The sequence below is a fragment of the Rattus rattus genome, chromosome 13, assembly GCF_011064425.1.
Source record: "Rattus rattus isolate New Zealand chromosome 13, Rrattus_CSIRO_v1, whole genome shotgun sequence".
Taxonomy (NCBI): domain Eukaryota; kingdom Metazoa; phylum Chordata; class Mammalia; order Rodentia; family Muridae; genus Rattus; species Rattus rattus.
In genome coordinates, this window is record NC_046166.1 from 53,218,614 (window position 1) to 53,238,959 (window position 20,346).

The window sequence follows — 20,346 nt, forward strand, 5'->3', positions numbered from 1 at the left end:
TGGAATTGTATGTTGGCATGTAAGAGGTGTGTGTGTGTGTGTGTGTGTGTGTGTGTTCTGTTGATAGTGCGGAAATCACCAGGATGACTGTTGAGTAAGCCAGCTTCTCTTCCATGGCTACAGTGTATGCCCTCAACTGTTTCTGAAGAGTTGAGTTCGAGCAAGTCTGGGGAAGCCTGTGGCCCCTGCAGGCAGTGATAATGAGAAATCAGGCAGCCTCCAGGGCATGGACAGGAGTTGACCTGGGGCCAAAGTTACAGCAGAACAAACAGCCCAAATGGGAGGAAAGGTGAGGCCTCTCCTTGCCGTCCTCCAAACAGCCGTGATTAGCACAAAACAGCTTGTTCTCCTGGGCCGGCTGCCTGCATTCCTGGCTATGCCCCTCGGACTCTGCCCCTCTGTGGGTGCAAGAACAGGAAGGTGCCCAGTTTGACCTGGCATCCACTGCCCCCTGCTGGAAGGTGGGTGCCTCTGGTGTCTGAAAGCAGCAAGAGCCACGATGTCTTGGAAGGCAGATTTGGGAGTTCATCTTTTCTCCATCCTCCATTCGTGATTGAGAGAGAGGAAGGGAGGGTGTGTGTGTGTGTGTGTGTGTGTGTGTCACTCGCTCTCAATGGAGGGTGGGGAGCACTGGATCAAGAGAGTGGCAGACAGCAAGGAGGCCTCTTTTTCTCAGTCACCTTCACCAGTCTCAGACCCATGCTGTCTCCCCTGCAGCTCACTGTCCTCCCTGCCAGCCCCTCCCTGTGACCCCCTTGGTGACTACTACGCCATGTTGGACTCAGGGCCTTACATCCCCACCCCACACCCAGGCCTCACAACCACCACCACTGCTCCACACTGACCCAGTGCACATGGACCATTTTGGGTTTAGGTCCCCAGCGTCCCTTGCCGGAGGGCTCTGGCCCCGAGGCTGCCCTTCCCCAGCTGTCTCAGGAAGGCAGCTCCAGCTGTGCTCTCTGCTTAGTGAGCAAACGGACTGAGGAGAATCCTGAGCCAAGGGTAGGTACTTGTCTCTTCTGCCTTCGGACTTTCCACCCTCCTGCCTTCCTAACCCACCTCTTTCCACATCGTCCCCTCTTGTCTGTCTGTTCGTCTGTCTGTTTGTTTGTGAGTCTTACTGCTTTACAGACAGTCGGTGTGGAGTATTTAGGCTGTCTCCAAGGATAAGTGTCCAGTCGCTCAGTTCCTCCTGCTGTGAGTGATAGGAAAGATGCCTGTATGGCTCTCTCGGGGCTCCGATGACTCCCAGGCAATGACTTTATCCTCACAGGTTTTGAGCCTCTGGAAATAACATCTGACGTGGTCCTCGAGGTGTAGAAGATGCCCTAAGGGATACCTGAGGTAGATTCTGATGTAGCAGAAGTGGACACTTCATCCTTAGAGTTTGCCTTGGTTTCTTCAGGGCTACATGTGTGCCAACGCAGACCGGAACTCTAGCCCAGTTGGAGTGGAGTTCCCCAGCGTGGCTCTTCCTGGGGTCTTTGAGTCAGAAGGAAACCACAAGGAGTGCTTAGGGACTGGGGCAAAAATTAGCTTCTCCCTAGGACCCAATTCCTCTCGAGGCTTCTCAGCCTTTAGGACCAGTAGTTAGCAGGACCTAATGGACCCTGGTTCTGCCTTCTGAAGTGGATTCTGGAGCAGCTTGTTTTCCACTAGCCCCCCAATTCCGAATCTTCATAGGGTTTCTGCAAGTTGCCTCTGGCCCAGTTGTACCCCCAACCACAGCCAGGGTGGCTCCTTCTTCATTCCTCTTGATGTTTGAGGAACCTTTGTAAACCTTCTTCCTGTTAAGGTTCCTCCCCTACTTCCCAAGCTTTGCTGTCATTTACATAGTCCTTGCCCCCAGGAGCATTTTCTGTGTTGCTCTTCATGCTCAGTGGGAGGGGTTAGCCTGGTAAGCCAGGCTCTTTGGGAATAGAGACAAGGAACAGGAGTTCATGAGTAAGAGGCTAGCCTGGGCTACGGGAGACCCTGTCTCAAAAAGTAAAAAAGAATGATGGGTCGGCCATTGGTAATCGTGCCTTCTTCTGCCCAGCAGGTTATAGAGAAAACTGGCATTGTCAGTGGATGGTTGTTTGAGAATGAAATGTGCTTGCCCTCTGTTGTTCAGCTTTTGCTTAGCGTGGTACAGTATACCAGGAAGCTGACCCAAGTTCAGTTCCAGCCAGGCCAGCCTCAAGAGGGGTCATGAATTGCCCCTCCCTTTGTTTATATTTTAACTTAGTCTCCCCAGCTTGGGGAGTACAGAGAGGAGAATCCATAATGGCCTCTAATGGCTGTGACCTCTGAAAAGGTAAGGGAGTTGGCAGAGCGTCAATATTGGCCGGAATGGGCTACCCGGTGAGTTTGGCTGGAGTTCATAGGGCACATAGAGATTGAGGGTGCTACTGTGGGACTTCTCTACCCTGGGCAGAAAATGCCACTGGGCCATTGTGACTTGGCCCATCTTGGAGCAACGAGGGGGTCTGAAGACCCAGAATGAGGTGGGGACCCCTGGCTCACAGCTTTTCCTGTCTTTTCAGATGCGCTGGCTCCCTCCCTCAGAGGCTACTTCCCAGGGCTGGAAGTCACGGCAGTTCTGCTGAGACTGTGTAAGTACCCTAGGGGAAGGTCAGTCTGCACACCTCGCCCATTCTTGGTGGATGTCTGTAATCCGCAGTTTCCTCCATGCAGGAAGAACGTGGGCATCTCTCCTGCATTCAGGTGGGAACGTGAGGAGCAGGCCCAGCCTGGCTTGAGTCTCACTGGGGGACTCGGTTCCATGTGTCAGCAGCAGTGCTGGGGCCTGTGGACCAGGCATCAGGGGGTTTGAGAACTCGGTTGTGCTTCTCCTGCCCCTAACATTAATAAAACCCATCCTAACATCCTCCAGCGTCTGCATCAGGACCCATCACGTACTCAAATACAGAAGTTTTTGTACAGAAGGCAGAGGTGCTGATGCCAAGGCCTACTTTAAGACAGGAAAACCCACAAAAATGATTTTTCATTTTTTAAATTTGTTCCTTACATGTATGAGGTCTTGGTTTTGCCTACACACATGCATGCACACTACATGCATACAGTAAAAGCCCAAAAGCGGATGTTGGATCCCTTGGAACTGGAGCTATAGGTGGTTGTGAGCCACCATGTGGGTTCTAGAACCAAACTCAGGTCCTGACAAGAGCAACAAGTGCTCTTACCCACGGAGCCATCTCTCCAGCCCTCACTTTATTCATATATATATATTCCCTTTTCCATTTATTGAACTTGAATTTTTTCCAAATATATTTCTGTTCATAGTTTCCCCTTCCTACCTCCCCACCCTACCAATCGAAAATGAATAGAAACCAAACTAGAATTTAAAAAAGACACAAGAAACACAGACACAAATCCTGTCATTAAAAAAAAAAAAAACAACAAAAAAAATAGGAAACTAAAAAATACAAAGGACCATTAAGACAAACACCCAAACAAAGCAATATGACACAAAAATGTCAACACAAATGCCATTGAGTTTGTTTCTTGTTGGCCATCTTGGTCATAAGCCCTGCCCCTAAGTGTGGTTAAAGCAGTATCCTACAGTAGCATCTTTGTGCCGGGTTAGGCCTACCTGCAGTTCAGACAACAGTCAGGTAAATTGTCTCTTGTCAATTCAGAGTGAAAACCCACTGCCTTCTGTACTTTAGCGCCTTGACTGAATTTCTGACTAAGCAGGAGGCACCCTAATTCTGAACTGTTTGTAACTTGATGGGAATTCTGACTAAAATGACGTTTTCTAAGTGATCCAGTCCCAGGAGCTTCTTGCTTAGTGTTTTATGAATGAGGAAGGGAGACGAGCAGGCGGAGGAGCAGGCTTGGGTCCTGTTAGGAACATTCAGCTGGAATACATATAGTGTACTTGGTGTGGCAGGAGAGCCACGTGGCTTCTGTCCACAGTGATAGGCGCTCTTAGAACACTGCGTTCAGCTGGTGGACAAGACAGCCAGTGATGATAACACAAAGTCTAAGGTAGGGCTTCTCTTTGTTTATTTTGCTGTTTATATAAGCTTAAAGGAAGAAATGTCTTTGTGTGTATGGATTCCAGTTTAAAAGACCACATACTTTGTACTAGCATGGCCATGTTTTCCCCCAAATCCTTATTTCTCACAGACCCATTAAAGTCAGTCAGAGGGCCAGTGGTGGCAGCAGCTTCCAAAACAGGGTGCCATCGACACACAGATTCTAAAAGCCCTAGAAAGACCCGAACCAAACAGTGTGGCATCTATTGAAAACGAGTCGTCTCTTCTGAGCTGACTACGGGCCACGGGCCAGAGCTTGGCTGGTGTGTGAACTCTTGGGGTATGTGTCCGGTGGGGATAGTCTGGAAGAAACTTGGGGAGCGGTGCCCAGTACTGTCATGTGGAGCTAGACACGTATAGCCATCATTCCAGCTCCTTCCAGAGTCTTGGATAAAGTCCTTCCCAAGTCAGCTAATAACCCAAGCTGTGTAATCTTGCAGAATGTGTAACAGAGTTGGAAACACTGGTGTTGATGAGCTAATAGAAACACAGACGAAAGCATGTCAGAAAGGCCAGTGCTGGCCAGGTGGCCAACTCCCTACCACAGGAGGCAATAGGGATGTCAGTACCAGACAGCATACCATCACCCCTGATGTTACAGAGGGTTGAATATGCTGTCCTTCAAATTCTGGACAGCTCTTGGCCTGCTGCAGAAGAGGCCCTCGGGTGTCTGTGTTAGGCTCTCTGAGACGTCTCATGTAGCAGGCTGGTCTGAGACCTGAGATCATCTTGCCTCTGGCTCTCAAGTGTTGGACTTATAGGCGTGCAGTGTGCCTTGCATGCCTGGCAGCCTGTGAGATCTCGTTTGTCCACTTTTAACTCTTTGGTGCTAGCGTGTAATAAATGACTAAACTAGACATCTCTTTACTCTTTGTGTAAGTGTGGGCTGTACCTGCATTCTCGCGGGGAGCCTTGTGGACACAGTATTGCACAGAACAACTGCTCAGGGTGCCCTGGGCTCAGCCTGTGGAGAAGGGTCTGTGGGTTTGCTCTCATCGGTGGCGTGCGGAAGACCTTTGGAAGTGGGGCCAAGGGTACTGATGTCCACTTGGCGTGTAGTAGGTAGTTGAGTTTAGTCTGTCTACATGTTCAATCACCCCATCACTAGTGTTGGTAATGGTCCAGCCATGTGACAGAGAACTATGATAATGTTTGGGAGATAAACTAACGTTTTGAAAATTACCAATTTCCCAGCTCCATCAAGAACAAGAGAACATGAATAAGTTTTCTTTCGTGCCTTGCAAGTAGAAGTGATGGCTTTCCTCGTTGGATATCCAAATATAGTTAAACAATTATTTGAGAGCTTGGGAATTGGTGTGGGATGAGATAATATTCTTAGGAACTTGTGAAGTTCCTGGCCTTCGACCAGGACCATGGCGTAGAAATTGTAAGCACGTGTTGTTACAGCCTTAGCAAAGCGGAGAGAACAGTGGGAGATAAAATAGCTGGAACTTGTAGCAGTTTATGCCTACATCTTGTTTAGGGGGAACAGCCTAGTTGGTCCTTGTCTTTGTAGCTGGGTCTTCATGCAGGCTGATGTGTAGCAATCTCCCTGCTCTCCCCCTCAGGAGACACCCAGTGCTGTGCTCCACGTTGCAGTGTACCCAGAAGCCAGGACTATAGAGCTGTCCTTGTGACTGACCTTCCCTTTGTACTTCTACTTACGGCAGTAAATATTCAGTGAACACCTGCAGCGTGCTAAGGAGGGGGATGGAGTAGTAAAATGGGCACAATAGGTCAAATAGACCGCAGTGTGGTGGGGACCGTGGAGTCCGGTAGGAATAGGGGGTCAATTGCTGGGGTGCAACAGCTTGTGAGGCTCCATGTAGGAAGCAGGTCTGCCAAGCCATCCAAATCCTGCCCAGCAGACCCCTCTGTACCAGAAATTTGACTACTCCAATCCTATCGCCTCTCCCGTGGCTAAATCAAAGTAGATGGAGCTGGGCAGTGGTGGTGCATACCTTTAATCCCAGCACCCAGGGGTGAGGGTGGGAGATGGATCTCTCTCTTGAGTTTGAGGCCAGCCTGGTTTACAGAGCAAGTTCCAGGGCAGCCAGGAATATACAGAGAAACCCTGTCTTGAAAAACAAAAACCAAAACAAAAACAAAAAAGTAGATGTGCCTGGACAGTGGCCTGTGGCCTCAGGGAAAGTCTTCTGAGAGACTCCTCTTTGTCATTTCAACAGGTACACAGGGGTCTGGCTCTTACTGCTGCTACCCTAGGTCTGTTGTGGTTACATGTATGTTACAAGGCTGCAAACCTCTGTCCTGCCAGATACTGCAGTCCCAGATTCCTAAACCCTGTAATCTGAAGCCCAGCACTTTTGCTCCCACCATGACTACCAGGCTCCCTGATAGACACGTACACAAAAGCTACAGCCTGCCCCTTGACCTGTTCCATGTATTGCTGTCCCTCTAAGTTTGAAGATGGTGGCCATGTGTTAGACTATATGCTCTGAGCGGGATACCCAACCAGCCTCTGCCCCACCCTCCGGTTCCTGTGCATCTTCTGAGTTTTGGAGGGTGTGCAGGGGGTTTTCAGCAAGATATGGAAAATGCACCTTCTGGGACACTGCTTGCCTGGTCATCATCACTTTACTGTCTGTGATGACTTTCTTTTGCCCCCTGCCACCCGTGAGCCCTGGTGTGCACAGCTTGTTGGCCAAGCCCCATGTTCTGATGAACATAGGGCCAGGGTTAGTCCTCCTGCTTAGCATAATCCAGAAGTCATGAGGGAGCCAGCCACCAGTGTGACTTCAGCAACAGTGGGCATTCACAAAACTCCGGGCAGCTTGGCAACCTCAGGAGGCCCCATGGGCCTGCTACTTTAGCAAGTCTTTGGGGGGCACCCTTGGTCACTGTGGGGGGTGTGACAAAGGTGAGGGAGAAATCAGGTATTTTTCTCTCCTCAAATAACCTAGCTTCTACTAGGAAACTAGAATCTTACCTACTCCTTGAATGTTTCTGTAGTGAAATCTTTCCCATTTATTCTAATAAGTTGGGCAGCCTGTCCTACAGACTCACCCCTAATTCTAGAAAGAACAGATTCCACGTGCACTCCCATCACGTGGAATTCCAGAGCATCAGACAGGAAGCCCTCTGAGCTAGAAACAGCCTGACTTTAGAAGCTATCAGTGAGCACGTGGAAACAGCGCTCCAGTAGGATCTTCTCTGGTCATATTCATGGAGCTGGACTCCGTTCTTGGCATGCGGAATTTTGGAGAACCCAGCTGGGCCAGCCAAGTTGCCAAGTATATTAAAGATGAGACAGCCAGTAAACATTTGTTTCACGACTCTTAGCACCTTGGGCACTCCAAGACAGTCACATGTGCTTCCTGCTCATAGCAGACCTTAATGACAGGGCTCTCGCGCTGTTTGAAGCTGTTAGGTCTGAGGCAGCCCCTGGAACTGGTGACTGTCTTAAGTCTGTGTGGACTTAAGATCTCATGATCTGGTTGGCAGGCTTTGGGGTCTAGCAGGGTCTGTAGAATTCCCACACTGTAACTCCAGGGGCAGCATCCCCACAGGCTAGACAGATTACCCCAGCAACTTTTCTGTGCCCACACCTCTGTCCCAGTGGCCTTCTCATATTTTTCTAAGTCCCAAGATCACTTTCCTGTCTGCAAGCATTCTGTGCTGCTTGCAAGGTCCTTGTGCAGTGACAGCTACGCTCAGCTCCTTGCCCCAGCAGTGCAGACTGGTCAGCTTGATCCAGGGCAGCATGAGACCCATGGAAAAGGTTACCATATGCAGTTAACAGATCTCTCTGTCCACCCAGGTCTCGGGTGTGTGATGGCGGCTGCAATCTGTCTTGTGGGTATTAATGCGGTCTTCACTGGTGGCGACTGTCATCCAGCTGTTCTGCAAAACTGGAGCTTGCTGGTGAGTGCCAAAGTCAGGTGGCAACCAGTGTGGGCAGGATGGGCACCAGTATCTCCTGGAACCACAGCCTCTGCATGGGCCCATGGTGCCTGCATACTACCCTCTCCAGTTATCCGGCAGGCCCTTCCACAGCCACAAACCACTAAGGTCCGCCAGAACGTTAATAATAGGGAGTTCTGTTTCTTGGGTTTATTGGTGGGTACTTTTTGTTTTGAAACAGTATCTTACTATGTAGCCCAGACTAGCCTTAATCTTGATTTTCCTGCCTCAGCCTCTCTAGCACTGGAAAAGTTCTGTGTTCCCCCACCCCCACCTCCACGACTGACAATAAGTCAAACCATGACCTTCTCAAGTAAGGCTGGCATCATGACCTATGGGGAATCTCATACGTAAATGAAGTATTTTCCTCGCTTTCACTTCCCAAGCCTTCGGTTTGAAATTAGAAGTTTGTTGGAAATCTGAGACATAATGTATATGTTCCTTTCTTATCTGAACAATTACATGAAGTATAATGAAGCCATTTCTTACCAGGGGGTGTTTTTATGAGGGTCTTCTGAAATCAGGATGAGTGACTGTGGGACTCTCTAGGGCTCCTCTCTGGCAGTGCTTTCCCGGCTGGTAAGTTGACAGCCTGTCTTTCAGCCGGTAGCTGTCACTGCCTCAGTCAGTTTCAGTTTAGTGTGGTTGGGAAGGCAGATTCTCACTGTACAGGCCAGCATGGAACTTGGGATCTTCCTCCTCCCTCAGCCTTCCAAGTGCTGAACTTACAGGTGTGTCCCAACCTGGCCCTCAGCAGGAGGCTTTACATGAATATAATGAACAGACAGGCGCCTGCCCTCTGCTACCTCATATGGCAGCTTCTCGTGACTTTGCAGTAATTGGCTGTGGATAGCAGAATGCCAGGGACACTTCATGCTGCAGCCCAAATAAGGAGGTGAATTTCATTCCTTCTGTGGTGCCTATAAAAAAAGATGAGTCAAAAAGGAGGACGAGAGATTGCTGCTAAGGGCAGAGTCAGGTGGTGTCCAAGGAGGTCATTACCACATTTTGGGGGCTTGAGTGACTTTATGCTGAGAGTACCATCTCTTAGCACTTGTTTAGAAGTGCACACCTCTGACATTGTATTTTTCTCACTGATGTCTTGTTTGCCATAGTAGCACAGGCTGTCACAGGCACCATATGTGATACATCACGTAGGGCATTGATGATTTCCCATTAGTTGTATGCCCTTCGAATCTGTTTCTTTTCATCGTGGCTCTCAGCAGTAGTGCCCATGATAAGTGTCATGGTCATGGGTTGTTTTTGTTTTGAAGGGCTTCCTTTCTCTGGTGTAATTTAAAGGTCAGTTTATAGCTACTCCTGCAGTTTATGTGGGCGTGGTTAGAAACCAGGTCTTTGTGCATGCTATGCCAAGTGCTCTCCCAGAGTTCCTCAGTGCTAGACATAAATGCAGTAACACATCCAAAATATTAGCTGTTCATGACCCACCAGCCCAGTGTCAGAAGTAGGTGGGGACATATCTGATACCAGAAGGACCTAATAATAAAGGAGGAGAAGGAGGCAAGCAAGGGCTGAGGACTAGAGGGTCACATGCCCCTGGAGTGCTCAGAAAAATGGCCAGGTGATGGCAGCGAAGCGGGGGTATTGGGGGGGGGTGGTAACACTGACTCAGTTCAGCTCATGGCTCTGCAGTTCCCAGACCACCATGGGTTATAGACAGGCAAGAGCATGAGGCTGTTCTTGCCGATCTAAGGCAATGCTCTCGTGAGCCAACCTTGTCAGAAAGTTACACCTGGGCTGAGGAAGGAGGTGGTCCATCTGCCCTTAGGGATAAAGCCATGAATAAACCCAGCCAAGGAGAGTACAGGAAGATTGGTTTCTACAGAAGACTATAAACACTTGAAATGTTTCAAATATTCACTTATCATAAATATCTGTACTTGATTAAATTAAGCTGATAGGCATGAAAACTAATTTGTCAAATGCCCTGGGTTTACTTGGACTCAGGGCAGCAGGGGAGTATTTCTTACCTGACCTGGCAAAAATGAATGTTAGGTTAAAGTTAAGTTGAGGGTAATCAGTAGTTAGGCCAAGCGTATGGGGATGGTGAAAGCAGAAGGATGCGGGGGAGAAGCTTACCTGGTCCTGGCCAGCAGTGTGGCTTAGCCATGTAGAAGCCCAGACAGTTCTCTTGCTACATCCTCCAGCCGTCAGTCAGCAAAGTGCCCTAGTGAGCTCACACATCAAAACCAGGTGAAGTCAGATGTTTTAGGATTGTGTGTACTTTATAAGACAGTGGTTCTCAGCCTTATTTAATAGACTTGCTCATGCTGTGGTGACCCCCAACCACCACATTCATTAACCTGTTCTTGAAGCAGAACAACCCTCAGGAGCTGCTTGTGAGCAGGTGTCTGGCTGGCTTTTGCAGAGCCATGTTGCCATCTGTTTACTCTGGGTTTTGGAGATCATTTACATGCTGCTCTGGGCCCCCTGTCCCAAAAGACTCTGAAAAGAATCTGCCCCTAGTCACCCCAGCCTGCTGTCCCTCTCTGTGGTGCTGTGTGTTCCCGGATGTCTTTGGATTCTGTTTAAATGTCCTTGTTAACACATTCCAAGGTTTGAACTCCATTCCTAGCTAAAGCTCTTGTTTACAGAGACTGAAATAGCTCCATTTTGACCTTGTGTTCAGTCTGGGACATAGATGGCAGTGTGGATACATTCTTTTCCCATGTGAGAATCACGTCTCCATGGTAGGTTCTAGAAAGCTCAGTGAACTAGTCTCTGCACTTCTCCTTTATCCCAGCCTCAAAAGATCCTGTTAAGAGATGCAGGAAAAGGAAGCGTGTGTGGAGAACGAGAGGCTTGCTTACTCTACCCTATGGGATCAGCCTCCTAAAGAGGGGTGCATCTGAGCTGGTTATGTAGAGCCCAGGCTAGACCTCCAGGTGCAGTCCCCTGTCTGGCAGACTACAGCATTGTTAAGAGGGGCCCAAGTGTCTCAATGAAGGAACATTTTGCTGTAACCTCCATCTGGGGTTAAGGATCATCTTAGGGAAGAAAATAACATTCAAGATAACTCATCTAAAAGTTCTACATGGACTTATTACAAAGCCCTTCAGGACTGAGGGGCCTAGAAAAGGTTGAGTTTTCAAAGACAAGAGTTTGTAAATGCTGGAGTGTGGGGGTAAGGAGTGAGAAAAGAGGGAAAAAGCGCCTGAGACAGAGTCAATTCCAAGGCACTGTTCTCAACCTGTTGGGCTCAGTCCTTCTGGAGGTCCAACAACCTCTCAGCCAGGTCACAGTGAATATTATAGTGATGACGTAGCAACAAAATAACTTTCTGGTTGGGGGTCACCACAACATGAAAGGGTCATAGCATTAGAAAGATTGAGACCTATCTAAGGGTAGGAAAAATATGAAAAGACACAATGAGCCACAGAAAGAATCATTTACTCGGCAAAGTGGCTGAAGACTGGAAATTGAGAGGTTGGCGAAAGCTATGTTGGCACCTGTGTAGGGACGGAGCTACCCAGGCCTCGGTGCAGGGACAGATAGTGATGTTGAGATTTGACTGTGGAGCAGTAAGTAGGGCCAGTAAAAGGCTCACAAAGGAACTACTGTTGCTGTCACCTAAAAGGTGATGGCACCTTCTGCCCCAGAGTCCCACTTCTAGGGAGAGTGCTTTGTGTCTAAAAATGTAGTTCTCTGACTGGCCAGGAACTTGAGAGATCTCCATGCCTATGGGGTTAAAGGCATCCCCTACCTAGAGATGGAATCCCTTTACTTGAACACCACAGCTTATGTGGGCCTCTGCTGGCACTAAATAGGCAAACACCAAGAAGCAGAGGAAGCAGGAAGTGAGAATTCCCTTGAGGGGTTTTAGTTGTTATCTCTGTTAGATAAATGCTGCAACTCAGAATGCTGCTGCCAGGAAATGGGAAAAAGGAAGTGGTCACTGTGTGTGTGCAACACTAAAGCATTCCTACAGCTCTCTACAGGAAGTAGCTGGTGATGTGCCAAGATTCCACATTTGCAACAATTGGGAGAGACAGAAAAGCCAAGTAATAGCACAGTACACGATGCTCTGGAAAGCTGTGCACAGCTTGCTTTCTCCCTGGTGCCTTTCCAAGCTCTACATGTACATGGTGATTATATTTGACCCTTAAAACGTGTAGGCATTGATACAACATAAGCATTTCTCTGTACAGAACCGATAGGCATGTCTCTTCTGTATTATGAGTCTATCCTGTCAGTAAGACGACAAGAAAATACGGGAGTTAGAGAATATAAAATGAATGACAGAAAAAAGGGGCTTACAGAGTATATCCCAGGGAGCACCACAGAGCAAACTCCAGAACTTAGGCTGTCAGTACTCAGCGGGAGAACCAGATAAAAAAATAATCCAGGACCAACCACAGCTTTGCCACAAAGCAAAACACACAGGCATTTGTTAAAACTCCAGGGAAAGGAGGGAGATATGAAGGTGAGAGGCCATCTTGCACGAATCTGTTCTCTACGATGAATCCCCAGGATTGAACTTGGGTCACTAACAATGTCTACCCACTGAACCGTCTAGCTGGACCTCTTGCTTCATTTCCTTCAGACAGCATCTCTCTCTAGCCCTGTCTGGCCTGGAACCCCAGCTGATCCTCCTGCCTCAGCCTCCAGTGCTGGACTGCACCCAGCCTGGTCCTCACCTACTGCCCACAAGTCTGCCGAGTCTACCAGTCCCACAGGGGCACAGTAACAGTACTGTATGGGATTTCCAAAGTTACCCTCCCAACACATTTTTCTTTCTGTTTCAGGCTTGAAAACACCTTGCCCAGTTTTGATCCCTTCAAGACTTCATAACAGCCTCTATCACACATCTGTTTTCCTCAAAGAAAAAAAAATATATAATAAAATGTGTTTTACTCTTTTACACTGTATAATTTTAAGAAATGTGTTATTTGTGAATGCATGGTCTGACATTTCTGTACAGTTTGGAGACATGAGCAGTAAAGCCAGAACGGTTAGTATTTTTATAACAGACATTTTAAGAGTGGACAGATGGATCCTTTACACTAGGCTACATCACGACTTTTGTTTGATTTTTGAATGCTTTTAATGGTGTTTATCTTATTTTTCTTCTGAAATAAGATGCATGTTTGAAACATATCTCTAAATAGCATCCAAGTTTCCACAATTGTGTTGTGAATGTGTGGACTCCCTCTGCCTGGCCCAGAGTCAGCCCCATTAGTAGCTGGGTGTAGAAATGAGCTTCTGCAGTATTAGCTCTGTAATCCTGGCTCCCAGGGATCTCCCTGCAAGACAATCAGTGCCCCAAAGCATCTGCCATTGTAGTGTATAAACCACTGGGCAAAGACTACTTAGGTAATGTCTCTGAAAACCATGGCCACTCTGGCTGTGACTATACAAACTGTGCCCGGGGACATATTGACATTCTATGCTTAGTGTCGTTTAGGATAGCACCCTCAGAGTGTGCAACTTCACCCACCTTCCAGAAACTGTTCCCAGTTCCCCAGTGGAACGAACTGCAAGGTCCACCTTCCATTTATGTGGTTGGCCTTTAGTTTGGAGGCAAACATGCCTCAGGCTTTGCCCACTCAGCCTGCGCTGGGCATCACATCTCTCAAGTGGGTCAGCAGAGCGTTGGCCTGCCTGAGTAGCTAGCTGTTCTGGTCTGGCAGCCATGTCAGACAGACCATCCATCACATTCTCTGGAACGCTACATGCTCATCTTGAGACTACCTACTACATTGCAGTGTGGGGCATGAAACTTGGCCATGTGCGATGAACACTGTTACCCTTGCTTCAAGACCTCTTCAAAGCCCAAAGTTAGTCTTGTGTTGTGTGCCAACACATTTCCAGAGGCTGTGATGGCACAGTCTTCCCGCTCCTCAAACGAGCCATGCATACTATGTTGACCTCAGAATTTCCAGCTGCTGATACTACTAGACATAATCACAATCTTTGTATCTTTGTTATTGATCTGCTTGTATTGTGTTGAAAATGTCATATTTTAATGAATATTTCGGTGGTTTGGGAGGGTTATTTCATTATTTTTCATGAGAAGTAAAAAATGTCAAGTTTTTAAAGGTTATTAAAAAGAGGAACACCAAGGCCTGTAGTAAGGGCCTTTTCTCTGTAAACTAGAGGCCGGGACAGGCAGCACTGGGGAATTGGCATCCAGGTGGTGTTCCGTGCCACTTGACTGTAAGACTCCTCTCCTTGCTTTAAAGAGAGCGAGCCACTCATCATCGATTATGCTTTTATAATTGTGTAAAGGTACTTTTGTATTGTCATTTTTTTAAAAGATAATAAAAGTTTATTCCAGCCATTACATGATTTGTCTGACAACTTACAACACCAGCCAAGCATGTCCTACAAAGCAGAGATTCCCATGTCTAGGCTGTGGCGAACGAGGCAGGATTCAGACTGTGCTGGAAGTCAGGGTAATTACAACACACCCAGGTGCCAAGGGAGCCACAGACCTTTGCTCAGTGAAAGGTACCAACCACCCTCACCTACCTAGTCTTGAGACAGGCTGACTCCATGACAGGCTTCAAACTGGCAGTTCAGTAGGCTAGGCGAATCAGCTACTGAAAAAAATCCCTGGCCTGAGGCAAGGGCAATGGGTCAGCAACAGTTTTCCACCCCCCAGCAATGGTTCTGGAATGTCCTTAGAGATAGAGCCAACAGATTAAGATAGAGGTCACTGACACTCCCACCTACACCCACCCCACCCCCCATTCCCCTAATGTGCTTTAAATCAGCCCTGTGAGCTCACTGGGGTGCATCCATCTTGGTACATGGTAGACCCAAGCATGCTGGCTTCTGCAGAACACTCTGCTTACTATTTGAGTCCGGGGTATCTTTAGTCAGTGAATCATGGACCCTTACAGTTTGAGGTCAAAATTGTTAAGATTCTGCCAAGCATAGCGGCATGCACCTTAAATCCCAAGAGATAGACAGATCCTATGAGACGGAGTCCAGCCTGATCTACATAGTGAGTTTCAGGACAGCCAGAACTAAACTGGGAAGAGGGGTCAGATTCTATAGGGGTATATGACTCAGAAGTTAGGTTACCAGTAATCTAGGGACTCCTAGCAGTAACATATATAATAGTAACAGTACATATACAACACATAAATAAAATGAAAACTTAAGAAAAAGATTGAAAATCTAGAAAAATGTAGCTGCTGATTTAGCCAAGATGACAGACAGTATTCTATACACTCTCCCCCCACCCCCACCCCAGGTCTTATGAATTCCCAGGCTTACATCAAACTTCCTTTGTAGGCCAGGATGGTCCCAAACTTCCCAGATCTGAAACTCTCACATAGACATACATGCAAGCAAAACACCAATACACATTTAAAAAATGTTAAATAACCCAACAGTTTAGCCTCTGTCTCTCAACTGTTTATATGCACTCCTCACTTAAAAACTGATGTGATGCAGATTTGAAGTTGGGTACAGCAACACATGCTTGTGATCCCAGCATTCATGGAGCTGAGACAGGACGAAGAAATGAACTACAAAACCACACCCTTTCCCATCCCTATCCCCAGTGAAACGTGATTAGGTCAAATGCTTAAATTTCACCCAAGGTGTCTTTTGAGCAGGCCTATATGCACTTTGAGATAATGTTCAAATTAAAATATTTACCAGGACAAAGGAGCATTCTTCTCCTAAAACTACAACACAGGATTTCAGTGTAAGGACTTGCCAAACATGTTCAGTGTCTTCTAGTAGTCAAGTGCAAAAATAAAAGTTTTGACATTTCTAGAACTGGCTGGTGAGGATGAGGCTGTTGGTTTGGCTCTAGGTACTTATCACGAGCCATGTGCATGCAGTGTTCTGGCCAGGTGAAATGTCACTGGAAGGAAGCATTAGGTCACATGAGGTCACAGGAATTGCTAACCAACTTCCAGAGAGCCTTTGTCCATCTGCTAAAGAGGACGTATTTCCCCCATGCATGCCAGACCACACTCAGTTTCTACCACAAGACATGTTTAAGGTATTAGGGTCAAGAACTAGCCATTCATAGTTATTTCTAGTGGAAAAACCTTTGTGAAGGAAAATGTGCTTTTACTCTGGAACCAGAAGAGGGGCAATGGCAGACTGTTCCATCCAAAGCATGTTCTCCTCAGATTCACAAGACAGGCCAGAGCCAGGTGGTCCAAATTAGTCTGAGAGGTTTCCACTGAGCCTTCTTTCATGAACACCTATCATCTCTCAGGACAGACCTGCTGCAAAACAATGAACTGTCCTACATGGAGCTCCACAGACAGCAATGAGATAGACAAGAGGTCATCACTGGTTCCCAGGCACATCGCTAGTCTCAACTAGCAAATAACAGTCAGTGAAACCTGAGAAAAAGGCCCAACCTTCCCAAAAATAAATCAAAGTAAAAAAAACAGTACCAGAAACAAAGGGGACACTAGATTTCATCTTCTGTGCCTAGGATGATTGCCATTACAGGAACTGGGAAGTTCAATAAATCCAAATGTATTTGTCCCACATGAGTGCCTACCTTCAGAACATGCTTCTGCTCTAGTGATTCCGAACAAAGGCTCACGAGAAATCCAGGGCTGTGCATCCGCAGACTCCCCGAAGTAGCAGGACTGAAGTTCCAACGTCGGCTTTTTCCCAGTACTCACATCAACAAGTCTTGAGTGTTTCTCCATCCCCTGGGTCCACCCATCATCTGACCACATTTACAGGCTGTGACAGCAGCAGCCAAATGGTCATTTTTTTATACTTTATCTAAGTTCAACTACATTTCCCTTAGCTAGTCCTAAAAGCCTCTTGTGACTGGGATGAATTATAGATCAGATGCACTGAAGACTGCCTGGGCCTTTCGATTCTCCCACCTGCTTCTAAATGGCAGCAGATCTGACATGAACAGACAGAGGTGAGACCAAGACTTCAACTTGAAATTTCTGGAGGAATGACTTTAGTCACCCAGAAGAACTGCTGCCAGAACCTTTTCTTTTCTATTAAAGCCACTGAACACAACCAAGCTCTTAAGCTTCCCACGGAGACTATCTATTCCCTACACCCCCCCAGTGATACAGTCTAGTACTTCAGCACAGAGAACAAAGGGAACAATCGCTTGTAAGACAATGCAAGCAAATGAAACAAAATTAGAGAATTTACAGTTTGACAATGAGATACTAGTTTTTCTAGATTTAGTTTCTTCATTTCTGTGGAGTGAGGTAAAAAAATAGAATTAATTATTAGACCAGTCCCTAAGAAAACAAACAGGGGCAGGCTGAGCTAGAAATCACCAGCACAGACCTGACAGTAAAGCATGTATATGAGCACCTACCTGTCCAGGAGGCCTCAGGTCTGCCTCCTTCCTTATAAAGCCAGATGAAGCAGGAAGACAGACAGACTTGCACTTCCAGACCTTGGCCATAACCTAGCTTGGAGAACATGGTTTGCAAGTGGAGGTACTGCTAAGAGGTAAGTGAATTCTAGATTTATGGGGAAGCATTACAGATCCTATGAGCAAAAACCTTGAGACACCAAGCAAGACAATACATTCCTTATTTTCTAACTGATATGGAAACCACAATGTGACATCTTCTTAGATCGTATTTTGGAGCTCAGAGGTTAAAAAAAAAAAAGGTAAAGCAATAAATGAAGTATTAATCAGAGTCCAGTGCTTTGGGTTACAGTCCCACCTTTTCTGAGGATGTCAAACCTGGCTTTTATATCCTAACATCATTTAATATGTGAGATAAGACCCAAGATTGATCCACTCAAAGGAGCGGGGCACATAAGAGGGAAGTGCAGGTAAGAAATGCCTTCTGCGAAGTACAGGGAAAACCTACAAATTCACCATCCTTGGTAATGGCTCTTATTAACTGGACTGTAACAAATGACAGAGGGCCCCTCAGCAGAAATGGCCAGAACAGCTCTCAGGTGAGAACTGGGCTATGGTGAAGCGAATGTTCAGGTTGGCAAGAAGAGTTTCCCCATTCATGTTCAAGGTGGTAGCAAATCATGAATCCAATGTATTAACTGCTTAGCCTTTTAAAAGAAAGCATAACAACTATATTTAGTGTACTTTTATTGCTCAGCTTATTGACCAGAGGCATACCCTGTGTTCCAAAGATGAAGTCCTCAAGCGTGCCAACAGTACTGACTCCAGCCTCTGTCACATCCCAAACACCCATCCAGACAAGTCAGCGACTGCAGCTGCTCCCTGCCATTTTCAAAAAGAGACAAACTGAAATTCCTAACTTCTTAAAGATCTTCCTACAAATGATTTTATTATAAATATTTCTCTTGGAATAAACAAAGGCTGTATTCAGCACTATCTTCCAACTTGTTCTAAAGCAGAAGAGAAAACATGGAATCCAGAACCATTTAGAAATCAAGATAAACAGCAGACACCTGAGTGCCATGCTAAGTGTCTTTCTAGTAAAATAAAACAAACAAACCCAGAAAGTTAAACAGGAACACCCAGTCCCACTAGCCTGCTGGATGAAAATAATGAGTTTGGTAATCCGCTCCTGTTCTGTAAACTGAATTGCTCCTCTCCTCAGTCCTGAGGAGCAGACGGGAAGGCAGAAAGTCTTCAGATCCCGAGAGCATCAAGAAAGATCTTGACTGTGCATCTGTAACTTTATGGATAAAAATATTCCCTATTTGCCAGGGGTAATGTCCGAGTAATCCTTCAGCACTCCAGCCAAGTGTTCATTGTGAGTCTTAAACCGTCGCTTTTTCTGTGAAGCAGGCTTTTTCCTTCTCTGAATAGAGGCCTGCAGGACAAGGTAAAGACAGTTAAACACAAGTGACCCTAGGGGCAGATGGTTAACATTTACTCAACAAGCCCAAAGACCAGCAGCACAGGCACAGGGTTCTGAGCCTTCCCTGGTTCTTGCTTGGAGGCCCAGCCTCAAACACCCCCTTCACAGCACATACCCAGCCTCCAGCTAGACCTGGTGCCTTCTGACACCACGAGGCTTTATAAACCTCCACTGGAAGGAACAGGCAGGCACGAAAGCATAACACAGCTTATTGAGTCATTAAGAGGCAGTGAACTTCTGTGCTGTCTCCATCAAAGGGAATCGCTTCCTCAATAGTTGGAGAGCAGGATGAGAAGCAGCTAACTGCTGAGAGAAGGGACAAACTGCTTTTCTAAAGACTACATACCACTTTCTTTGGTCCAGATTCCTGCATGGAAGAAATACCCTGTCGCTTCAGATACTCTTCAATTTTCTCCTCATCCATTGAATCCACAGTAACACTCCTCCACAGTTTCTGGAACTCTATACCAAGAAGACAGCAATTATTTTTCCATAAATTTGTATAAACCATAACATCCTGGCGATCAAAATTCACTTTGAAGATTATATGTCCTGGGCCTAAATTAACACATCTGAGATTTCACTAAGAAAACAAAGAAATACCTTAAACCCCGGCACTTGGGAAGCAAAGCAGGCAGACCTCCGCAAGTTCAAGGCCAACCCCACCTAACATAGCAAGTTCCAGGCAAACAATGAGGATATATAGTGAGACATTGTCTCAAAAAAAGAAGGAAAGAGACAGACACAGACACAAGAGCAAAAGTATGTCAAAGCTGGAAGAAGCACCAGTAGGTCATGTGACCTGGAAGGCATCTGACAGGACCACAAGTGTGCTCTATGTTTTATGATTTAGCTGGAGGAGGGTGCTGTAGTTGAAGCTTCTCCCATCTTCAAAGGGAAGAGGCAGTCAGCACTTGAGGAGGAGGAGAAGGAAGAGGAGGAAGAGGATGAAGAGGAAGAGGAGAACACTCGTTACTATGAACAAAGGAAAAAGGCAGGTGTCTCCTAGATATCTCATTCTCATACTGGATATGTACAAAACAAAAATCCTTTATGCTTTCAATTCTGCTCCTAAAGACAGCTCTCCCGACCAGGCTCATGAAGAGCCTTGAAGCCTTTCCCACACACACCCACCTGTGATGCAGTCTTGCAGCATGTATTCTGGAAGCCGAGAAAGGGAAAGCTCCTGACTATGATGCCAACCCCTACACCAACATGCACCTCCCATCCTTGCCAGTCCCCTAGCCGTCCTGCAGACTGTCACATACTTCATTTGCAAGCTATGTGATGGCTCAGTGGTTAAGGCTGTTCTTCAAGAGGACCTAAGATTTGTTTCCCAGCACCCACCTACAAGGTGGCTCACAACCATCTCTAACTCAAGTTCTGGGGGCTCTCACACCCATGTGGCCTCCACTGCCCTGCTCAGCAGTTAAGAGCACCAACATACATGCAGGCAAAATACTCATGCAAAAAAAAAGATAAAATTTTTTCCAAATTCTTTCAATCTAAAACAAACAAATGGTGACGAAGGCTATGTGCATGTGAATACATGCAAGCGACTAATGCATTATTTCAAGAATCAAAGTTCACACAGCTAG

The 20,346-nt window shown here is 46.8% G+C and overlaps 2 protein-coding genes and 1 long non-coding RNA gene across 4 annotated transcripts in view; 2 read left to right on the top strand and 1 right to left on the bottom strand.

Moving 5' to 3' along the window:
- Rbpms (RNA binding protein, mRNA processing factor) overlaps positions 1 to 2,596 on the top strand; it is a 140,923-nt gene extending 138,327 nt beyond the window's left edge. Inside the window, exon 7 of the mRNA XM_032919232.1 lies at positions 2,526 to 2,596. Coding sequence (XP_032775123.1) covers positions 2,526 to 2,588 — 63 coding nt within the window. The 3' untranslated portion in view covers positions 2,589 to 2,596. The remainder of the gene's footprint in view (positions 1 to 2,525) is intronic.
- Positions 2,597 to 7,818: 5,222 nt separating this feature from the next.
- Positions 7,819 to 14,265, top strand: LOC116914783. The gene is made up of 2 exons (XR_004389769.1): positions 7,819 to 7,922; positions 12,728 to 14,265. It is a non-coding gene; the product is annotated as an uncharacterized LOC116914783 (long non-coding RNA).
- Positions 14,266 to 17,989: 3,724 nt separating this feature from the next.
- Gtf2e2 (general transcription factor IIE subunit 2) overlaps positions 17,990 to 20,346 on the bottom strand; it is a 47,578-nt gene continuing 45,221 nt past the window's right edge. For both annotated transcript variants that reach the window (XM_032918813.1, XM_032918814.1), the window contains exons 7-8: positions 19,095 to 19,210; positions 17,990 to 18,700 (exon numbers count right to left, since the gene is read on the bottom strand). In XM_032918813.1, coding sequence (XP_032774704.1) covers positions 18,584 to 18,700; positions 19,095 to 19,210 — 233 coding nt within the window. In that variant the 3' untranslated portion in view covers positions 17,990 to 18,583. The remainder of the gene's footprint in view (positions 18,701 to 19,094; positions 19,211 to 20,346) is intronic.